General features: G+C 40.9%; 1 protein-coding gene across 4 annotated transcripts; it reads left to right on the forward strand.

Annotated features, from left to right (window-relative positions):
• The first annotated feature begins 395 nt into the window (after positions 1–395).
• Positions 396–19808, forward strand: SLC16A9 (solute carrier family 16 member 9). 4 transcript variants are annotated; one of them, XM_064513722.1, is made up of 9 exons: positions 396–557; positions 1080–1262; positions 4665–4723; positions 6017–6173; positions 6416–6644; positions 15534–15677; positions 16535–16630; positions 17725–18633; positions 18950–19808. In XM_064513722.1, exons 5-9 carry the CDS (start codon positions 6449–6451, stop codon positions 19126–19128), a joined length of 1524 nt encoding a protein of 507 aa, XP_064369792.1. In that variant the 5' UTR covers positions 396–557; positions 1080–1262; positions 4665–4723; positions 6017–6173; positions 6416–6448; the 3' UTR covers positions 19129–19808. The 4 variants fall into 4 exon arrangements, with proteins under 4 accessions (XP_064369792.1, XP_064369791.1, XP_064369793.1 ...); XM_064513721.1 differs by lacking the exon at positions 6017–6173; XM_064513723.1 differs by lacking the exon at positions 6017–6173 and having other exon boundaries at positions 398–557; positions 6518–6644.
• The last annotated feature ends 204 nt before the right edge of the window (positions 19809–20012 follow it).

Genomic DNA, 20012 nt, shown 5'->3' on the forward strand with positions numbered 1-20012 from the left:
TACATTTTGGAAGAATGACGTCTCCCCTCAGCCTTCTCTCTAGGTTAAAACCGCTTCCTTCAGTTTCCCTCCCTGCACCTGCTTCCTCGCCCTCCCGCCCCGTCGGAGCCCCCCAGAGCGACCCGCGGGCCGGCGGCGGCGCTTCCCCCGCGGCGCGGTCTCCCGAGGGGCGCAGGCGCTCGGGCCGGCGGCGCTTCCCCCGCGGCGCGGTGCCCTGAGGGGCGCAGGCGCTCGGGTCGTGCCGCGCCGCTCCCGCGAGCAGCGCCCCGGGGCCCGCTGGGGCGCTCGGGACGGTGCCCGAGTGCAACCCTGAACCAGCAACACCCAAAATGTCCACGGCCCCCGGCAGCGGCGGGCGCCCCCCACCCCGCCCCCGGCTGGCTCCGCCCCCCGCCGCCGCCGCCGCCACAACCGGTTCGTACCGGCACCGGCCGCGCGGCGCCGCGGCCCGCCCCGCCCCGCCGGGGATGCGGGGCTGCCCCGGCTCGCCCCGGGGGCGGCTCCTGCCCCCCGCCCCGCCGCCTCCCGCTGCCCCGCCGCACCCGGCGGGCTCGCAGGTAACCGCCGCCGCGGGGGGACACAGCCGTCGCCCGGGGGGGAGGGGGCGGCCGCGGCCGGGCCCTGCCGCGGGGCTTCCCCCTCAGCCCCGGGACGCCCTGCCTGGCCCCGGCCGGGCCGCGGCTGTTGAGGAGGCTCCGGGGAAATCGCTCGGCTCCGGGCGGGTTCAGCCTGGCCCGCCGCGTCGTGCGGGGACGGCGCCGGGGGCGGCCGTTGGGGGCGGCCGTTGGCGGCCGTTGCGGGCAGGCGTCGGCGTCCGTCGTGGGCGCCCGTCTGCGCCCGCTGCGGGCAGGCGTCGGCGTCCGTTGGGGGCCGCCCTGGGGGGTGCCCGCTGGTGCCCGCGGCCGTGGGCATCGCACCAGCCGGCCACCCGCCGCCGTCCGTCGCGGCCTGGCGCTGGCGATGCGATGAGCCCGGCGCGTCCCCACCATGTCGCCGTGCGCGTCGCGCCAGGCCGCCACGAGAGGAGCATGCGGCCCGGGCGCGAGGCAGCCCACGAAGGGCCCGTTAATCATTTCTAGGTCGCTGCCGCTGCGCGGGCGAGCGTCTGTCATCGCAGCGGGTCCGGGGGCGGAGGGCGTAACGCGTGACCCGGTCCTCGGGGTATAAGAGCGCATCCGTCCTGGCGGGGACCCGGCCGAGGAGCGGCTCAGAGGCAGCAGACACCGGAGACAGCGGACACCGAGGGAGCGGAGCGCCTGCAGGTTCGGCTGCGCACGGCTGCGCTTTGCCCTTTGCAGAGGGGTTTTCTTCTATTAAAGTGCAGCTCGCTGGTTCTCTCCAGTAATGCGGGCTTACATCTGTCTGCACAGACGTGTGCTATAGTACCTGACAGTCGGCTGTGCTTGGGGGGGGGGTTCCATCTCCCCTGGGGCAGCGAGGCACTGCGAACAGGTAGGACTGGTTCTGTGGACTGGACTGATCTGTGCAGGGCCAGCTCGTCTGTGTGCTGTGCAGGTGCTGCTGTACCTGGGCTTTGCACAATGAAGATCGCGATTGTGTTGTCAGTCAGTTTTGTTCTGGTGTTTTGTTTTAAACTCCACACTTCTTTCATCAGGTAGAAACGGAAGGAAATGTTCATGCTGGTGAGCCTCTTGCATAACTTACAAAAGGGAGCATAGATGAGGACAAGAAACGTGTAGAGCTGAATGCTGAGAACTGAGAGGAAAAAGTATATATTCAGTGTAAAAGAGTTTAAAGACAAGTATTTAAATATGGGATACTAGAACGTTAGTTGAAGTCTGGCGTAATCAAAATACAGATGCATCTTTTTCAGTGCATTTAACAGAAGGCATAGACTTAGACCATCGTGTTAGTGTACGTGAAGATGTTTGGATATTCTTGTGATGCATACAACAGAAATAAGTGTGATATATTATTGTTGTTCAAACACTTTAAGTATTGCTTGCAAGTTAAGTGTAGCACTGACTTGAGAGTATAATTAGAAGAATGTTGACTGAAAAACGATTAGAAATTTAGATGAAATCTAATTCAGTTTAAAATGAAGGATGTTACAGTTTTGGCTGGTCCTGTCTTAGTTTGTACCAGTGCCTTGCAAAACTGGAATAGCTGAGTGTTAATCACACACTGATTCTGCTGACAACAGCTTTCTTTACAGCCATGTGCTGTTCACAGAAAATAGCATACTTAACAAGGCTCTAGTTACACAAATAACAAACTGAAAACAGTCATTTCGCTACTGTCTTTCTCAAGATTCCCTTTGCCACAGATTAATACAAGTTTCTGTGCTGAGGGCTAATGTTTCTGTTGTAATTATGTTCTTTAGGTCAATTTTTTATGTGCTCTTCTGTCATCTGTAGGCCAAGTTTTAATATATATAGAAAAAGAGTTTAGCGTTGTGATAAAACTGGTTGTATATAAGAAAATAGCCAGACACTGCTATCTTTCCACATTAAAACTGTTATTGTTCAGTTTGTTCTTTAGTCCAAGAGCTAGCTTTGTTTTTTGTGAGTTTTTTTTGTTAAGACTTTAATCAAACAGCCCTCTTCCTCTGATTCTTATTCACAGTGAGTACAACTTACTGAAAAGCTTTGTCTGACTAAACTTCCAGTTGATATCTAATTCCTTATGCTTTATTTCTCCACTTGTGTTTCTCTGAAGTGAGTAGATTTCCTGGAAGTTCAACATAGCATCCTTAGTTTGTATGAACAGTAAGATCTTTGAAATGATTCCCACCTAAATCTTAAATCCATAATTGTCTGTCTCTTTCCATGACCATACTTCTTAAAAGTTTTCCTTGTTGGTCCAGGAAAAAAAAAAGTGAATTGGAAAACTCTGTGAGTGTGCTAGTTCTTCTTCTTCTTCTTTTTTTTTTTTTTTTTTTGATGATCAGGTGTATCTTCTGTACAGTCTGTGTCCTCCTTCCTGTACAGAGAAAGAAAATAGCGTAAGAAGCTTTGGACCCCTACCAAGTAGATGCACAGATTAGATCTCCATACAGGCAGTGATGAGAGTAGTGAAGATTTGGTTCCTACTGTCAACTCTTGTGCTTACTGCTAAATTTTTATGCTACAACTTACCCTGTTCAGGAAAGCATTAAAGAAATAATGTACCAGTGAAAAGGTGTATTGCTATCCATGGTCACAACAACAGCTTGGTTCACTGGGACGCCTTTAACCACATATGGTAGCTGAGGGAACAGGATCCTTGCACAGGACTTTGAACTGCTGTGCTCTCCTCAGGAGGACTTAATGCCTTCACGGAAGTTAGAAAATATGCCTTGCTTTAGGTAATAGATACCCAGTGATGTGAGGTAAAGGAGCAACCTGCAAAAAAGCGAAGGAAAGACCGGGTCTTGGCTGCTCTTAAAAACAAACTTTGGGACTTCACAGATCTGTTTTTCACTTCAAGGATGATTTCTGCAAGGAAAATGATGGTGAATTTCAGTTTGTGCTTAGCAATTACAGATTGTAAATCATTTGATGTGTTTAGAAAATAGAGATTTTTTGCTGTCTAAAAACCTATCATCTGAACTGAAAAATGCAGAAGATTTCTGCAGTGCAAAGTAGGAGACTTCAGGATGTGGAAGGTCAGATCTTTTGCTGGCGTAAGTTGGCAGAGCTCTGTCAGTCAGTGAAGCTATGCAGACTTGCAGCAGATGAGGAACTGATGCAAATTCTTTTTTTTTTTTAGTATTTCTATTAGAAAAGACTGCGTGACCTAAGACTACAAAAAATATTTCCTCTCCATTAAATGTTTAGAATTGCAGAACTGAATTAAATTAGTTGTCTCTGTGCCAAATGTTAGAGCTTCAGTATAATGGAAATCAATATAACAGCTAAAATGTGTTTATTTTTTGAAGATTACCTTTTAAACAAATATGAGTTGGGATTATTCCCCATCTATTTCTGTTATATCACTGTTTTTCTAAGATATTTCTTTTTTTGTCTTGGTGGAAATGTCCCTTTATTGAAGCTGTTACACATTTTCACTACAGGCAGGGACAAAACAAGCCAAGTGATACTTATTTAATGCAAGGAGAGCTGCATATGTATTGTGACTATATGTATATAATTTAGATATTTTGTGTAGAAATGGGGGGATCCCTTTTTGAATAATTTTAAGGGTTATTATTGTAGGAAAGTACCTGTAAGCAGCTTTTTAATGCTTTGCTACTTTAAGGCATGGCATGATTTTTGTATATGCCTGCTGTCACCCTTGCATCTAATCTAATCAAGGGAAACATAAACTTTTGCTCTGACATTTGAGGTAAATCAGAACTTACATTTATAACTGGAACATGAGTAACATAGTAACATTTATAACTGAAAATACTATATTTTGAAGGTCTGACAGTATGTTAAAACCTTGTAAACCATTCCTAAAAGGACCTAGAATGGTCAAAGTTTATTTTAGGTTTAGAGGCAATGTTTTTGTTATTTTGGGGCCCAAGGCTGCTGTCAGCTGTTAATGAATTGAGGGAGGGTCAGTATTTCTCCACTGAGATAACTTGATTACTTCTGAAGTTCCTCTGAAAGGATATTAAAAAAAGTAAGTTAGTGTGAAGATACCAGTTTTTCACAGTTGTTTTTACTGTTGCAGCAGTACTTTTGCTAAAAACTTACTTTGCTGCTCTCTTTCTGCAGATAGAATTGCCACGTGAAGCTACGCTTGTAGAGAGCTGAAGGATTCTAGTTCATCTTCTGTAAGTATCTAAGTAACATTTAGGTGCATCCATGAACTGGAACTTGCTTTTTTCATGTAGTAACTGTTCCTAAAAACTTTGCACAGAGGATCTTTGTAAGTATTCAATATAAATTTTTTAAAAATGCCCATGCTAAGAATACAGGGAATTTGAATGAAAGTTCTGTTATTATCTACTCATTTACACCATATACTTTTGTAAAACAGTCATTTTTTTCCATTCCAATGAAAAGTTCAAGAACTCTTATCTCCTCAAGGTTGTAAATCAGACAGACAGCGAGACTTGTTTCTTTTTTCTGCTTTGCCTCTTGAGGTCTCCTAGAGCAGAACTTCTACTGCAGCACTCTTAATGCGTAAGCTGCAGTGTATGAAGCTAGTCCTTGAGAGCGTGTCATAAAATAAACAGGGTGGAATCTTATCTGCCTCTATCTTACAGGGTAAAGGAAACAAAATTGCTGAGAAGCACATGTCTTAGTTGGTGACAGAGCCAGGAACAGAACATGGGTCATCAGTTGAGCAGATTGCTCACTGTGGAGTGGGAAGGCAGCTTAGTTATGTGCACAGCACTCTCAGTGTATGACTGGAACCATCCTACTCCAAAGCAGTTTGGCTGGAAAACTTCTAAATTCTTTGCTAGATGTTATTTAAGTCCCAGTCCCTACGTTCGCAAACTAGTCTTGAGAGGATGTCAGGACAGTCAGTTATTAAAAACCATCTGTGTATATGACAGATCTTGCCATCCAAAGGAGTAGATATTATTTTGGGGACAGGGCAAAAGTCTAATGATGTTTGGGGATGGGCATGTAGCTGAGCTTTAGGTGGTGTATGCAAACCGTGCAGAGGGCAGACACTGAAACAGCTTATAGGAGATGTGTGTCTGTGCGTGCGTGCATGTATGTGTGTGTAATACCATCATGGCTTGGTGTACAAACCACACCTGTATACAATTTTAGAACTCATCTGACTTACTAATACATACAAAGTCATTTTTGGAGGCATCGCTCCTCTACACTTCATCTTGTTCACAGAGAGGAGTCCTGAGTGGTTACTACTTCCGTAATGTGAGCTTCTCTCTTCTCTTGGCCTGCCCCGCCAGAGTACACTATCTGACAGCAGATACCTTGTTAAACCTTGTAAGGTACTCTGCTGGGAAATGAGAATAGAACTAGATACAGATTTTTTTTCTTGATCTCAAGTTAACATTTTTATATTTGTGGGGGTTTGTTTCAATTTTTTTAAATTTAAATTATTTTTTGTGGTCATTTTATATTTGTGCCTTTTCTTGTCCTTTGAGCCTATACAATTCGCTCAGGATAGCCAGGGCACTTAACAGCTGGTGACCACATGGTTCTCTTGTTGAACAATGATGTATATTAATGCCTGAGATCGTCGCAGAGCCGATTTAACACTGGAAAATGAGAAGTTCTCGCTTTCTGTAATATAATACTGAGGTATGTATGACTTACTAATGCCTCGTGTACTGTTCCTGTGTTACGCAGAAGATGTAGAAGTATGGACTGGTAACATTATTTTCACTGCTGTATACTGTGTTGCATATATTGCTTGAAGATTGGTTGGCAATAAGCCTCTGTTTAAATGTGTACTTCTCTGTACAGCTCACTTGTATTAGCAAACCTAGGTCAGTCGTATTTCTAATGCTCTGTTTTATTTGTTTTTTGTTTTGTTTGCACAGAATCTGCGTGTACACCTACACTCATCTTACAAGATGGTATTTCAGAAACCACCAGATGGTGGCTGGGGCTGGGTGATCGTTGTCGTTTCCTTCTTTACTCAGTTCTTGTGTTATGGATCACCGCTGGCGGTGGGAGTCTTGTATTTAGAATGGCTGGATGCTTTTGGAGAAGGAAAAGGCAAGACGGCTTGGGTTGGATCGCTAGCAAATGGAATTGGATTGCTTGCCAGTAAGTGTAGATGCAATATGTATCTTAAAAAGAAATGTTTCCTTTATAATAGATGCTTTGGTCTGTGTGTGCTTTCGGAATTATATTGAAGACAGCTGCAAATGAGGAAAGTGTGTGAGGACACTGCATTTTTGTCTTAGGTCAAGATGGCTTAAGAGCAATTACATTAATGGTTCTACTATACATAATATGAAAAAATACAATGGTAAAAGAGCAATAAAAATATTACTCAGAAAATCTAAAATTATTCTATCTGAATAAACTGGAAACATCAAACTCTCTGAGAAATGGAACCATAATTTTTTTGTTGCTGAGTTTCTTTTTTCTTTTTAAATGAGGCTTTGGGACTAACTTTTGCATTAGTATCTTTAAAATCAAAGCAACTGTTAGCCTGAAGTGTCACAAGTGTTTCAAAAGGAAAAAGGAAAGGTCAATTAATAAACCAGTTACTCCTTTTTAAGCTCCAGAAATAAAACTGCCAGTTAGGGTGGGTAAAGACTCTTTTTCACTGTTTGTTTAAAAAAAAAAAAACAACTCACTTTGAAGCCTAGAAAGTTATGTATAACGGTGGCATTAAGTGAAACAATTTTACTGGGAGCTTTTCTTCAGTAAGTTGTTGTTGCTTGAAGAGGAACAGCAGGGTTTGGGGGAAATAAAACATCACTTTGGAAGTCCATAGGTCCATTTCGTTGTTGTTGTTTTAATATTGAGCATGGGTATTGTACAGGGTAATACCACTAGCTTCTGCTATTCAAACATTCACCATGGAAACGATTATCTTTATACTGAATCTGGCAAAAAGTTTAATTGTCTGTCAACAGAGAAATTGCTATGGGCAAAAGCAATTAAGTAACTTAATGGACAAAATCCAGTTCTAGATTCTGAGAAAATCTCTGCTTAGAAGAGAGTTGACATTCAAATGGTGATGCAGAACTGAATAAAGACCCATTGCTTTCTATGACTGTATAGCTGGGGAAATACTGAGTTATATCACTAGACAGAACAGAAACGGGCAAAGGCAGTGGATTGCTAACTGCAAGAAAGCTGTCTTCAGTCCCAGGATGTAGAGGGGCACAGGAATGCAGGTGGCTCTTCCATCATATTCAGCGCATACTCTTCTCATGTTTTAATGACATTAATGCATGTGCATTAAAGGATTAAGATCTAAATGGATTTGATTGAGAGAAGGAAGTGAAGGAAAAGGCTGAACAAGGTAGTTGCTGAAATAAAACTAGGCAGAAGGTGATTGCAAGAGAAGAGGTGAAGAAAAACCTCCTCTCTGGAGACCAAGAGTCTCTGGCTCAAAGCTGTTTGTCAGTCACTCCTCTGACAAGAGCCTCAACCCCATTTTCTACTATGTCAGCACCATACTAGTTTCCAGATTTTAATTTCCTCTGCCTAGCTGCTGTAATAATTGTCCATAATGTGCTTTATAGTGAATACAAACTTCTGTGACTGATTAACACAAATAAAAGGTGCTATTGTAATTCATTTTGGTATAGAATAATTAAATCACTTGAAATTTTGACAGGGGATGGGAGGAACTCTGTCTGTCAGGGTATGTTTATTCTTTCAGTTTGGAATTAAAAAGCAGTTGGCTTAATGATCATTTCTGTTTCATAATGCCTTTAAGGAAATGTACAGTGAGGACCCTTTTTTTTTCTTTGCATTGATATCATCGGACGGTTGACTGAAAAAAAATATATGTTCCCTGCTGTACCTGAAATGAAAGACCCTACTGTCTTGTCAAGCTGGCATCTGACCCTAATAACTCTACTTAAAACTCGTTGGAGGGACGCTGTAGTATTGTAACTGCTACCTAAGACTAGATTGCCCTTCACATGTTTGAATTTCTTGGCTTGTTGGTACACTACTGTACCTGTGGAGAACTCCCCAAGCCTCCTTAAATAGAAATATTTAAAACTTGCACTCTGGGATTGATATAAACCTAGTAATAATAATGATTGCTGGTTGATTTGGGTGGACATAGTAGGAAATAGGGGGAAAATCCTGTTTCTTTCTCGTATGAAGACATTTTTCTTGAGAGAATAAATTCTACTTCTTTGATGATAAAAGCTTTCTATTGCAAATAAGGAGGAATTTCCTCCTTATGGAGGGAACTTAGCAAAGACTAAAAGAATGGAATTGATACTGTTTCATATGCGTGTCTATGAGAAGGATGGTTAACTTGCAAAGAAATGAGCTACAGTACCATATCTTCTGTGCCGTCTGTGTGAGGGATCTGTTCCTCTCCCTTCACAGTGCAAGAAGCACGCATGGTGTAAGAGTTTCTGAGAAGCTCATAGGAATGCTTTCATGCTGGCTTAGAAGTAATATGAAAGAGTGTAATTCCCTAAATGTATTTTCATTTAATAGTAGCTCATTTAAGAGCTGCAATTACTACTAGAAAGCACATGAAAAGATATAGTACTTAATTTTTTTTGTTTGTTAGAAATGCTTTGCTCTCCTATCATTTAAAAATTCAAGGCCTTCAATAGATTAGCATTCTTAATTTGTATAGGATACATTTTGAATCTTGTTCAGGAAACGTAATCTCTTACAGACTTTGTTTTGCCTGCTGTTTTCAAAGCAGGTCTTTTTCAGGCCTAATCACTAGTTTAAAACATGTATGTTTTAGTGCAAAAACATTGACATAACATATCGCAGAGTCATGAATACCAAACAAGAGAACCAGTTTCTGTTATCATTTCTGCTGTTGCAGGTTCCAGTATTATAGGCGAGATGGGACTCGTGTGTTGGAGCCTATGTTAAGTAAATGGTCAGACTAAGTGAATTTTTCTTAATTACTGTATTTTCTTATGTGTGAAAATGTATTATCTGTACTTTAATTTAACAGTTTCCCCCCAAAACCTGATTTCCCCAGCAGTATTGCACATGAACAAATGAATGGAGGTAATAGAAGGACAGCTTTACCACAGACCCTTTCAGTGGTCCCCCTGCCTCTTACTATTCCTAATTTGACTCTTCTACTAGTTGTTGTTCCTTCCCTTCTCCCTTTTTTTGGTTTTCAGTCTCTGATACAGTTGTTCAAAGGCATGTACTTTTCAAGTATTGGTACTTCTAAAGTGATCCAGATTGCACGGAGAAAATACTGTAATTCTCATTTGAATTATAACGTGTTTGTTGTATTTTCCATCTCTTACAACTCTTCTTGGGAGTTAATTCCCTCCTTAAAAGTATGTAATATTATGATTGAAGTTGTTCAGTTTTAATTTGCAGCTGATGGGCGATATTATCTTTAAGTGGTATATTTTGAAGCGTCCAGGAAGAAAAGTGTTGTGTGTGTGTAGAGACTGCAATCAAATTACTTCTAAATTTTCTTTTGTGCCTGTAGCTTGACAGAGTCTCTTTCCTCTTGATCCAAGAGCTCTGCACTCCTTTAGTTACCTGTAAGGCTCTTCTGTGAGCCCTCTCCAGCTTAATATCACCTTTCCGATGCTGTTGATGCGAAACTGGGGGAACAGTGGCGGTTGTGGTGGGTTTGCAACTATGTGTAGCAAGTAATAGAACGTCTTTTTTCTTACTCATTGACAGAGCTGAAGAATCACATTAGATCTTTTGCAGCTGTGGGAGGCAAGTCCAGTGACTTTGCTAGATCAGTACTGTAATTACACCAAAAAGAAAAATAATGTCCTTTTATGTGTGCCATATGGCTCAGAAAAGTTTCTGTGTATCTTCTCCACTTCCCTCTGTAACTGTAGTCTTAAGCATTTTTTACAAGTGGCTGATGCTGTTAAGTCCTTTTACATTTGCTGAATTGGTATCCTTTCTACAGTGTTTACTTCTGACTTGTGTGAGAGCTAAACTTAGATTCGAGACATAGAAACTCAGTACAGCACCTTGTTTATTGAGATGAATTTCCTAGTAGGCTGTGTTGCATTTCTATCCTCTCACTTGTAACGCAGACAGTGTTGCTAAGGCTAATGCTCTGCTGTAAGCTAGAGAGCTCATCGGCTGGAAAAGGGATTGGGCCAGGGGTCTGGTGGATCGTTGCTGTGCAGGATGACATTAGTTATAACTCACTGTGATATGACCTTATGGTGTTTTGAAGAAAAGTGGCTAAAAACAGAAAGAAAAGCACCAATGTCATTGTACAGGGCAGTGTTGAGACCTCCTCTATGATACTAGGTATCATTCTGGTTAATACTCTTCAGGCTATAATAGGTGAGGCAGATGGCTCCCAGGATGATGTAGGGAAATTGAGAGCCTGTCATATGGGAGGAAATTAAAAGGGCTTAGCATGTTTAGCCTAGTTGTTTTACCAGGCCAGAGGAGAATATTTATTACATTCTTGAAAGTCCTGTGTTTCTCCTACACCAAGTGTTCTTAATTTTACATCCATTTGGAGCTCAAAATTAAATTAGATCCATGTTATACTTGTTAAAACCAAAACAGACAAAGACCTTGGCGTCTCTAATTGGCACCACAGCTGTTTATAGTAAAAGTTGATTTCACAGTATTCGGCATTGCAGGATACACCAGCAATATGTCTCCCATTCCCCTTTATTAATGGAGAAAGAACACAGGGAAGATTTTTTTCTTGAAAGGCATGTCTTGATACACTAACATGGTAAGTGTTTTTGCTGGTCTGAGGCATTTAGTATTAAATGTCTAAAAAGCATAGTTTTGTGTTTTCAAGCAATATTTTTACAACTCTGTAAAAGACCTTTCTAGCATTTACAGATTTTTGGACAGAGGTCTTACATGTATAAAGCTCCCACTGTAATCTATGGAAGTTATACATAGTTTGGGGGAGGGGGGGAGAGACGGCAGAAGGAAGGAGGAGGGTTCTCCCAAAGAAGTAGTTCTTCCAGATAGGATCCTAGTTCATTCAGTGTCTTTGTCAGAAAGGAATGGTCTTTTCAATCAGTCAGAACTGGATTGTTCTCCAGTGTAAAAGGTTTTTTATGACCTAATACCCTTGCCCAAAGTACAGAAACTTGGAGATTTTCTTTATTACTAACTGGTTTTAGCAATGCCTTCAATATGCAAAAATTTTCTTTTGTTATGTCCAGTGGATTTTGCATATAGACAATGAGTATTGCGTTGACTCTACCGTTTCAATCGGCTCGGACAGATACCAACCAGTAGGATGGGTCAGATTAATGCACGTGATAAGAAAAAGAACTCAATTTTCCAGTATTGTTCGTTTAGCAAATGGTCTTGTGTGAGTATGAGCTGATGGAAGGAGGACCCTAGAAATGAGAGGGTGGAGGAAGAGAATATTAGTTTGCACAAAGTTCTCTCTCCATGTGAGAACATGGAGCAAGAGAATGTTGGTTCTTGGTATCCATAAACTTGGTATCCATTCACTTCATAGTGAAATTGCAGACTGAAGCATCGTCTTCACAAGGAACATGTCTACAGAGGTCAGAAGATTGTGTAGGTAGTTATAAAATTCTTGCGTGGGAGCACATGGCTTGTTTTCACATCTCACGAAGGACTGGCTGTAACATTCAGGTCTCACTGAGGGTAAAGTCTTTTATTTCTTAAGAAAAAAAGAAAAAAAGAAAAAAAAGGAAAATATCTATGTACAACGAAACCCTTCCAAGAGCTCCTTCTCTTTGATCTCTCTGCATCAAGGTCTACTGTGAGAGCCTGTCCTTCTTTCTGTCACTTCTTTCTGTCTGGTCTAGGGAGCCCCTTGACCACTTCCCTGCAGAGCCTGATAATTGTATCATCTGGCTGCTGAGTCTTAAACAGTCACGTGCAGAAGAACACTGGTGTTCCTGTGCTGACTTTTAAATCTTTGAGAAAAATACAGTTTTCTTCCTAGAGTTAGCTGCCATTCAGATAAACTGGGTTGACATCCCTTCTGACAGATTTTGTTCTAGTTTTAAAATATATGGTTTGGAAGGAAAAAAGCCCTAGGGATTTTTTTTTATCGGAGGTAAATATTTATTAATATCTTCAAATATCATGCTAATACGAGTGCTAACTCTTGGAGTTGTTTAGGAAACTGAAGAAAATACTGTCTTAAAAGCCACTTTCTATGCTTCCTATTGAGGAAGGCCACTGGGATTTTATTTCATCTTGGTCGAAACTGCAGTGAGAGAAGTGTTATCAGTGGAAGGATCTTTCTGAAATATTGTCAACTAAAAAACCCTTATGCTGCCTGAAGAGCCATTTTCTTTGAGAAAGTAAGAGTCCATTTTGAACAAAGTCCACAGGGCAGGAAATCACAGAGCAAGTCTGTCTCTGGGAAAGTTGGATGTTTGACCAGATTTAACTGCCCTGAACCCATTGTGCTTGAATTACTTGTAGAGAATAACATGTTTGTGTACAGTAAACTCCTGTAAAAATACCATGGCAATAATCAAAGGTACTGTGACTGTTAGGAAAAAATGCAAGCTCTTTAGGAAATAGAGAGGAAAGGCAAGGAGGCAGGAAAAAGGAAAAGTTGCTACATATTGCAGTGTTCTCTTTTGTGACTTTTTTTTTCTAATGGTATGATGAAGGGAATGTGAAAGTAGAGCCTTGGGTGTAGGGAAAGGCAGAGCTGTTTTTCCTCTCATCCCTGAGACCTGTAATAACTATTGTAATAGCTATTTTGGTGATTCTTCTTACAAATGGGGCTGTTGCCAAGCTGCTAAATCTCTTGTTGTGTGAGATGACACATTAATACTAAGCTTATTGGAGCTAGTTTTGTGCAGGTTGTTTTCCTTGAAGACAGAGCAAAAAGATCTCTTTGTACCTTCCGTGCTTTTGATGGCGTTCCAGAGAGCACTGCTGTCAAGAGCATGAAGACAAGTTCCTCAGCTCTGTGTCACCTTTGTTCTGCCTTGGGACTTGGAGGATCCGGCCTTACTTCAGATCCTCTAGTGCAACCAGTGCAATCGCTAGCAGTGCCACCACAGGCTGGGTGGAGATGTTCTGAAAGAAGAATGTGCCAAAATGTAGAGAGCAGGGGAAAGGGACTGCCTGCTACCCTGTTTTAGCAGGGTGGTAGGCAAGAAATAAAGAATTAAAACAGAGCTAATTCCTGTCCCTAATTCAATTATGTTATCCCTGCTTAACTTTTTTTTTTGGTGTAGAAAGATTTTTTTTTTTATGTAATAGAGATTCAATCCTTTGTTTATTTTTAAAATCCTGTGGTTTTAAGGAACATACCATCTTAATTTGCCAGTACTAGTAATTAATTCTAAGAGTCAGCAACAATCTAACACTTTCAGCTTTTGTTCTCAGCAAGTTACTCTGCAGTTCTGGCAAACTTTCATCCCCACAGCATGCTGATTCTTGAGAAGCAGTAAGTGCTTACCTCTCCCTCCAAAATCCAAATAAATCCAACTTCTTCAGCAAATTTTCTTGTTTCTTCTTTAGCTCTTACTTCTTGCCTGGAAAAGCCCTAATTCAAACTCTTCTTTAAGTTCCCCAAGCAGATGGCTCTTGTGTGGGGCAAAGGTTCTGACCTGCCTTGCATTTGAGGATTGATTCACCTGCAGACAGATCTGTGCTCCTGCCTGCCAGAACTGCTTGTCCCATGGCTGATAACGTCATGAAAACCTTGCCTACATTCCCAGCTGCTTGCTGCTGTCTGCAAACCTGGGCAAGCACCGTCATCAATCCCAAGTGTTGTTCATCTTATATCACCCCTCTGGGCTCACCTCCCATCTGTCGGGAATCTTAGTTATGTGCGAGTCAGGGAGGACCTATAACAAATGGCAAGCTCCTAAGTTACTGCTTTTGCAGGTGACGTTGGCCATGGAGGATCTTTGTATCAATGTGAGTGAGATCCAAATGTTGTGAGGTTTTTTTTTTGGCTTTTAGATAATGTCATTCATCTTCGTATCAAAATTCTAAGCTCATAGTTGGCAAGTTTAGGATCTTAGGGCTAATATGTAAGTCTATTTATGAACTTTTGGAATGGAAACATTTCAGATAAGAGATTTTTCTTTGCAAACCAAGTCCTTTGCTAGTAACTTACTTATGCAGGACACCAAACTTGCACACTGCTTCAGATTAAAAGGCATATTCCAGATCCCCAACTGAAAATAAATGCTTGTTCTACAACTTCTGTGAGAGAATCGATTGACTAGAGGTAGAGCAGCAACATTACCAGCAGTCTGCTCTTGTATGGAAAAACTAACCAACCAAGAAATATTGGGGGGCAGGGAGAGGGAAAAACCTCTTCAAAATTTCATAAACCCTGCTCTGGATGTTCTCAAGAAACACCTTTCATTTTCTGTAGTTTTACTATAGACACCAAGATAGTAAACTTACTTATTTAGTAAAATACTGAAAGGCAGGTATTTAATTCCCTACAGAATTGGAGAAGATCCTTTGTGTTTAACTGTTATGTCAGCAGATACTTTCTCCGTGTAAGCACCAGGTGGCATTGTGACTGTGATTATGAGCAGAAGTTAATATTTTCCATTTCAATTTTATACATCTCACTTTGTATCAAGATTACTACAGATGTCTTTTCTGCAACACAGTTTTGGGGGGTCTGCTTATCAAGAAGTATCTGTTTGGTTAAAATTTGGCTGGTGATCTACCCTTTCTGCTACCTTTTTAGAAACTTTGTGTAAATTCTGAGGTTTATAATAACAGTTTTATAATCCAGTATATACATACTATCCTCTGTTTACAGAATTTTTTTTTCTCTTTCTCCCTCTCATCCCTGGTACAATTTAGTGTTCTCGATGTCCGTCGTCCCACCTTGAGCAAAATTCTTGAGAGCCTGATCTTGTATGTTTTTATAACTTACTGTTCTTAAGAATCATGTAAAAATGAATATCCCGAATTGTTATTTTTAATATAATTATATTTTGAAAAAATTATTGCAAAGAACATTTCCAAAGACTGAGATTTTTTTGAAAATCCTAGTGCTGTTATTTACAAGTACTGTTTTCTATGTTTTTTGTCTAGGTCCTGTCTGCAGTATTTGCGTATCATCTTTTGGAGCACGACCAATTGCAATCTTCAGTGGCTTTATGGTGGCTGGGGGCCTCATGATGAGTAGTTTTGCACCTAATATATACTTTCTGTATCTTTCATATGGGATTGTTGTTGGTAAGAAGCACCTCCCCCTCATACAGAGACTTATTCTTTATTGTTTTGAGTCTTGGTTTATGAATCTGGAAAAGGAAGCTGTTTCACAGATGCAGTTATAGACACTGGCACTTGAGTTGTCAAGGAATATCTAACTTCTGGTGGGGTGTGCAGGCAGACTTTTACAGTGTAGTGAGAGATAAGGGCTATGCATATATTTGTCAGTGTTTGAAAATGGTTTGTCCTCTATTGACACTGATGGTTCTTTGAAATGGAAGAACTGAGATTTTACATAAGGGGGAATCAACCAGGTCTTATGTGGCCATGAAGTGCTAATCTTAAAGGAATAAAATCTCTTAAGGAATTTTGTCAGGTACTCATTCTAATTTGATAAATTAGAGATCATTAGGGAGAGGTACTGTTCTTTACAAAACTGGATTGGACTTAAAATGCTGTGCTAAAGGCATGAAAATGCTGTGGTAGGTGGTGATCTGCCTCTCTGTTCTGCAGTTGGCTGCTGTGGGTGGTTTAAAGACTGCAATTAACTGCGTCGGGAATCCGGACACCTCACTGGCCTGCAAGGACCCAGCAGTGTGTGTTAGCTCGGGCACAATGCCATGTGGGCGCAGCTGTACTGTTTTCCAGGGCCAGCCCTTGGACAGAAAGCTGTAGAACTGTTTTCGCATAGCACAGAGCCTGAGCTAGTGAACTCCTCAAACCTGAGCCAGCTCCACGCAGATTCTGAGACTGGGAATGGTCAGGGAGAGGAAGGTGGGACAGTGCAGGAGGGGCACAACACTATCTTATCTGGGGAATAAATGGGGGCATTCATTTCCCAGAGTATGGTGCACATTTTATTCCTAACTTTTTTTTTTAAGGGCTTGGATGTGGCCTTTTATATACCGCAACAGTTACCATCACTTGCCACTATTTTGACAAACGCAGAGGCCTTGCACTTGGTCTGATTTCAACAGGTATGACTTTTAATTTTCAGTCTCTTTAACTTTTCACCTCTGACTGATGCAACTATCATTACCTTGACAATAAAAATCAGATGTATATTTTTCTCAGTTGCTTCTCAAAGTACTTCTAAAGTCAAAACGTCAGTAGCAATGAACACATCATGCCAACAGGCTTCAGATAAAATAGTAAGTGCATTTTCAGGTGTATGGTATGGGTTATCCATATAGACAGGAAAAGGAAATGCCCCAAAATGAAAGCAGATTCATCGGTAGTGTGGGCTGCATACAGGTCTGTGTAATACCAGGGTAAACCTGCCACAGAGCCCTATTCTCCCTCTTCTAATTCAGATAAGGTCGGAAGTGAGAGAGAGACAGACTGGAAATATGGGGTGGTATAAATACTGGATTGTCATAATCCCACATTAGTTGTGCTTTTTAAGAAGTAGTTGCATTTTGGGCTTAGGTTTTTTATTTCCTATCTAAAAGGAGGCTAAAGTCTCAGAACTTGGGTCATGAGCTGTCTTTTACACAGAGAGGAATTGCTGACTAAATGAGAATAGTTAAGAACTATGTCATGCCTGGCTTTCTGTGTTGTATGGTGTCTCTCTGATCCCTTTTCTGAAGTTGCTGTTAGTGAAGCAAGTCCTGGTCAGTACAGTCAGTGCTTCAAGATATCAATGCTTGATCCATGCTAGTGGAATAAAGGGAGACTTCTGCTGAAGTGTTTCTTGGACTCATTTTCAGTGACTTTTACTGGGATTGCAGGTAGTCTTCCTTAAGGGCTGATCTTAATAAGCCTTGGTTAGTTTTAGTACGTGGAAAATAAAACAAGTCTAAATTTTATAATTATTTTTCCCTGCATTTAGCACTCAAGTATATAAATGGTTTTTATAAAACCTAGGGACAGTCTTCAGTAAATCATTTTGCATTAAAGTTTGTCTTTAAACTGATTTGAAAAAACAGTGCTCTGTATTCATGAGTGGAAATCCATTAATTACAATGGGCCTATGCTCACTTCAGCCATGAGCTGGAAATGTTAAAGCTTGTTATTGGTGAATGAAGTTCTCAGCTTTTCTGATTAAGCTGATCTTATTTTCCTTTTATAGGCTCAAGTGTTGGACTTTTTATATATGCAGCATTGCAAAGAGAGCTTATTGATCTATATGGACTGGATGGCTGTCTGCTAATAGTTGGTGCGCTGTCTTTAAATATATTAGCATGTGGCAGTCTGATGAGACCATTGGAGTCATCTGATTCCCCTTCACCAGAAAAAGCATGCGTAGACAAAGTCTCAGATCAATATTTCGTTTACCATGAAAAAGAAAAGACTGTTGAAGAAAATATAAGCATCCTTGAAAAGGGCTACATTGATGAAAAATGTGTGAACAATGTGCCTGATTATAAACAGGATAGCATTTTAAATAAGAATGTGTTAACCTCAATAAATGTAAATGAGAAAGACACTTATAAAAAGAAAGTTGTAGAACAGACAAACTTCTGCAAGCAACTTGCCAAAAGGAAGTGGCAGCTCTATCTGAACTACTGGGAGGAAACTGTGGTTCTCTTTAAGAACAAAGTATTTTCAGCTCTCTTCGTTGCCATCTTGCTCTTTGACATTGGTGGATTTCCTCCTTCGCTGCTGATGGAAGATGTAGCAAGAAGTGCAAACATCAGTGAAGACGACTATCATGTGCCCCTTATTTCCATTATAGGCATTATGACTGCTGTTGGCAAACTTACTTTAGGAATACTGGCAGATTTTAAATGGATTAATACTTTATATCTATACGTATCTACCTTAATAATGACTGGAGTAGCCTTGTTTGCGATTCCATTTGCCAAAAGTTACCTTACATTAGCGATGCTTTCTGGAATTTTGGGTTTTCTGACTGGAAACTGGTCAATTTTTCCATATGTAACAACAAAGACTGTAGGAATTGAGAAACTGACACATGCATATGGAATATTAATGTTCTTTGCTGGACTTGGAAATAGCCTCGGACCACCAATTGTAGGTAAGGTCAAGTTAGATATTTTAAAATTCTAATGAGCTTGTTAGGACCAGACAACTAGTGTGCATGCAAGTAGTTCTGGTTGGACCTAACAACAATGGAAAGATGAAATCAAAATCTTAGAAAAGACTGCTTTTCTTGAGTTGGGCAAGCTGATTGTGTTCTGTTTTCTTATTTGATGAAAAGCACATTTCATGTCTAAGTGTACAAAGTACATTTTAGATTTGGCCTTTTATTTTCATGGTGTTTTTCTACCTTACAGTGCTGTGTTACATTTAACTCTTCACTGATGCTCTTCTCTTTTATTTTCACCCTTCAGGTTGGTTTTACGACTGGACACAGGAATATGGCACTGCATTCTATTTCAGTGGCTTTTGTGTTTTACTTGGTGGATTTCTTTTGCTGTTGGCAGCATTACCCTGCTGGAATGCCTGTACCAATCAGAGCTCAAAACTGCCTCCAAATACTTACTCCTACAAAGTTGCATCTAGCGCTTAGATGACAACTGGAAAACACTTCATGCTTTTTTATATTATATAACAAAATATTTTAGTAATTTTCCACTTATTTATGAAGTCCAAAAATCCTCTTCCACTAGAAAAATTCCATTGCTTGATGTTCCGTTCTTTTTTTTTAAAGACCAGTCTTATTTTGTCTACTATGTACTGTGTTTTCAGCCTTTGTCTACTGTAATTTCCTTTCACCCTGTAATGGGTATATTCTGCTGTATTATCAGCTGTATTTTTTTAAGGGGGGAGGGGGACAAAGACTTTGAAACAAAAATAAAGGCCTGATCCTTATAGGAGAAGGATGGCATTACTGTCACCTTTTATAGGTCTCTAAGTTGCACAATCAGACTTTACAGAACAAAAATTTGCCTTATTAGAATGTAACAACTGTGGTGAGGTGCTTGTAATATTATGCTTAGGTTAACTTTTTTTTTTTTTAAAGTTTCTACAATTTAAAATGAAGTGCCAATGCAGGGGGGAAGAAGAGGGGGAACAAAACCAACCTTGTGTTATATAACTGAAGTGAACTTTATGATGAAAGTAAAGATTCTTACTACCACTGAAACTAAGAGCTATGTTTGTAAGTATTGCATATTTTGTGAAGTCTGTTTATAAAACTGTTGAACCAAAATCTTTTAAACCAAGGAATAAATATGATTGTTGAAACCATGTAAAGAAATGCTTACTTGGTTATACAAGTTCATAATCTTTAGATTGGAGCTGGAGATCTCCCATTAGAGACGCTCACAGAAGCCCACAAGTGGGTGTTCCTAAGCATTTGCAAGTCACCCACAGGCTGACAGTGGTGGGGGGGCCTCTGTTGTTGCACAGCTCCAGTTTAGTAGGTTGGACTTGTTGAAAAGAACACTTGTA

This window comes from Dromaius novaehollandiae, chromosome 6 (genome assembly GCF_036370855.1).
Source record: "Dromaius novaehollandiae isolate bDroNov1 chromosome 6, bDroNov1.hap1, whole genome shotgun sequence".
Lineage (NCBI taxonomy): Eukaryota > Metazoa > Chordata > Aves > Casuariiformes > Dromaiidae > Dromaius > Dromaius novaehollandiae.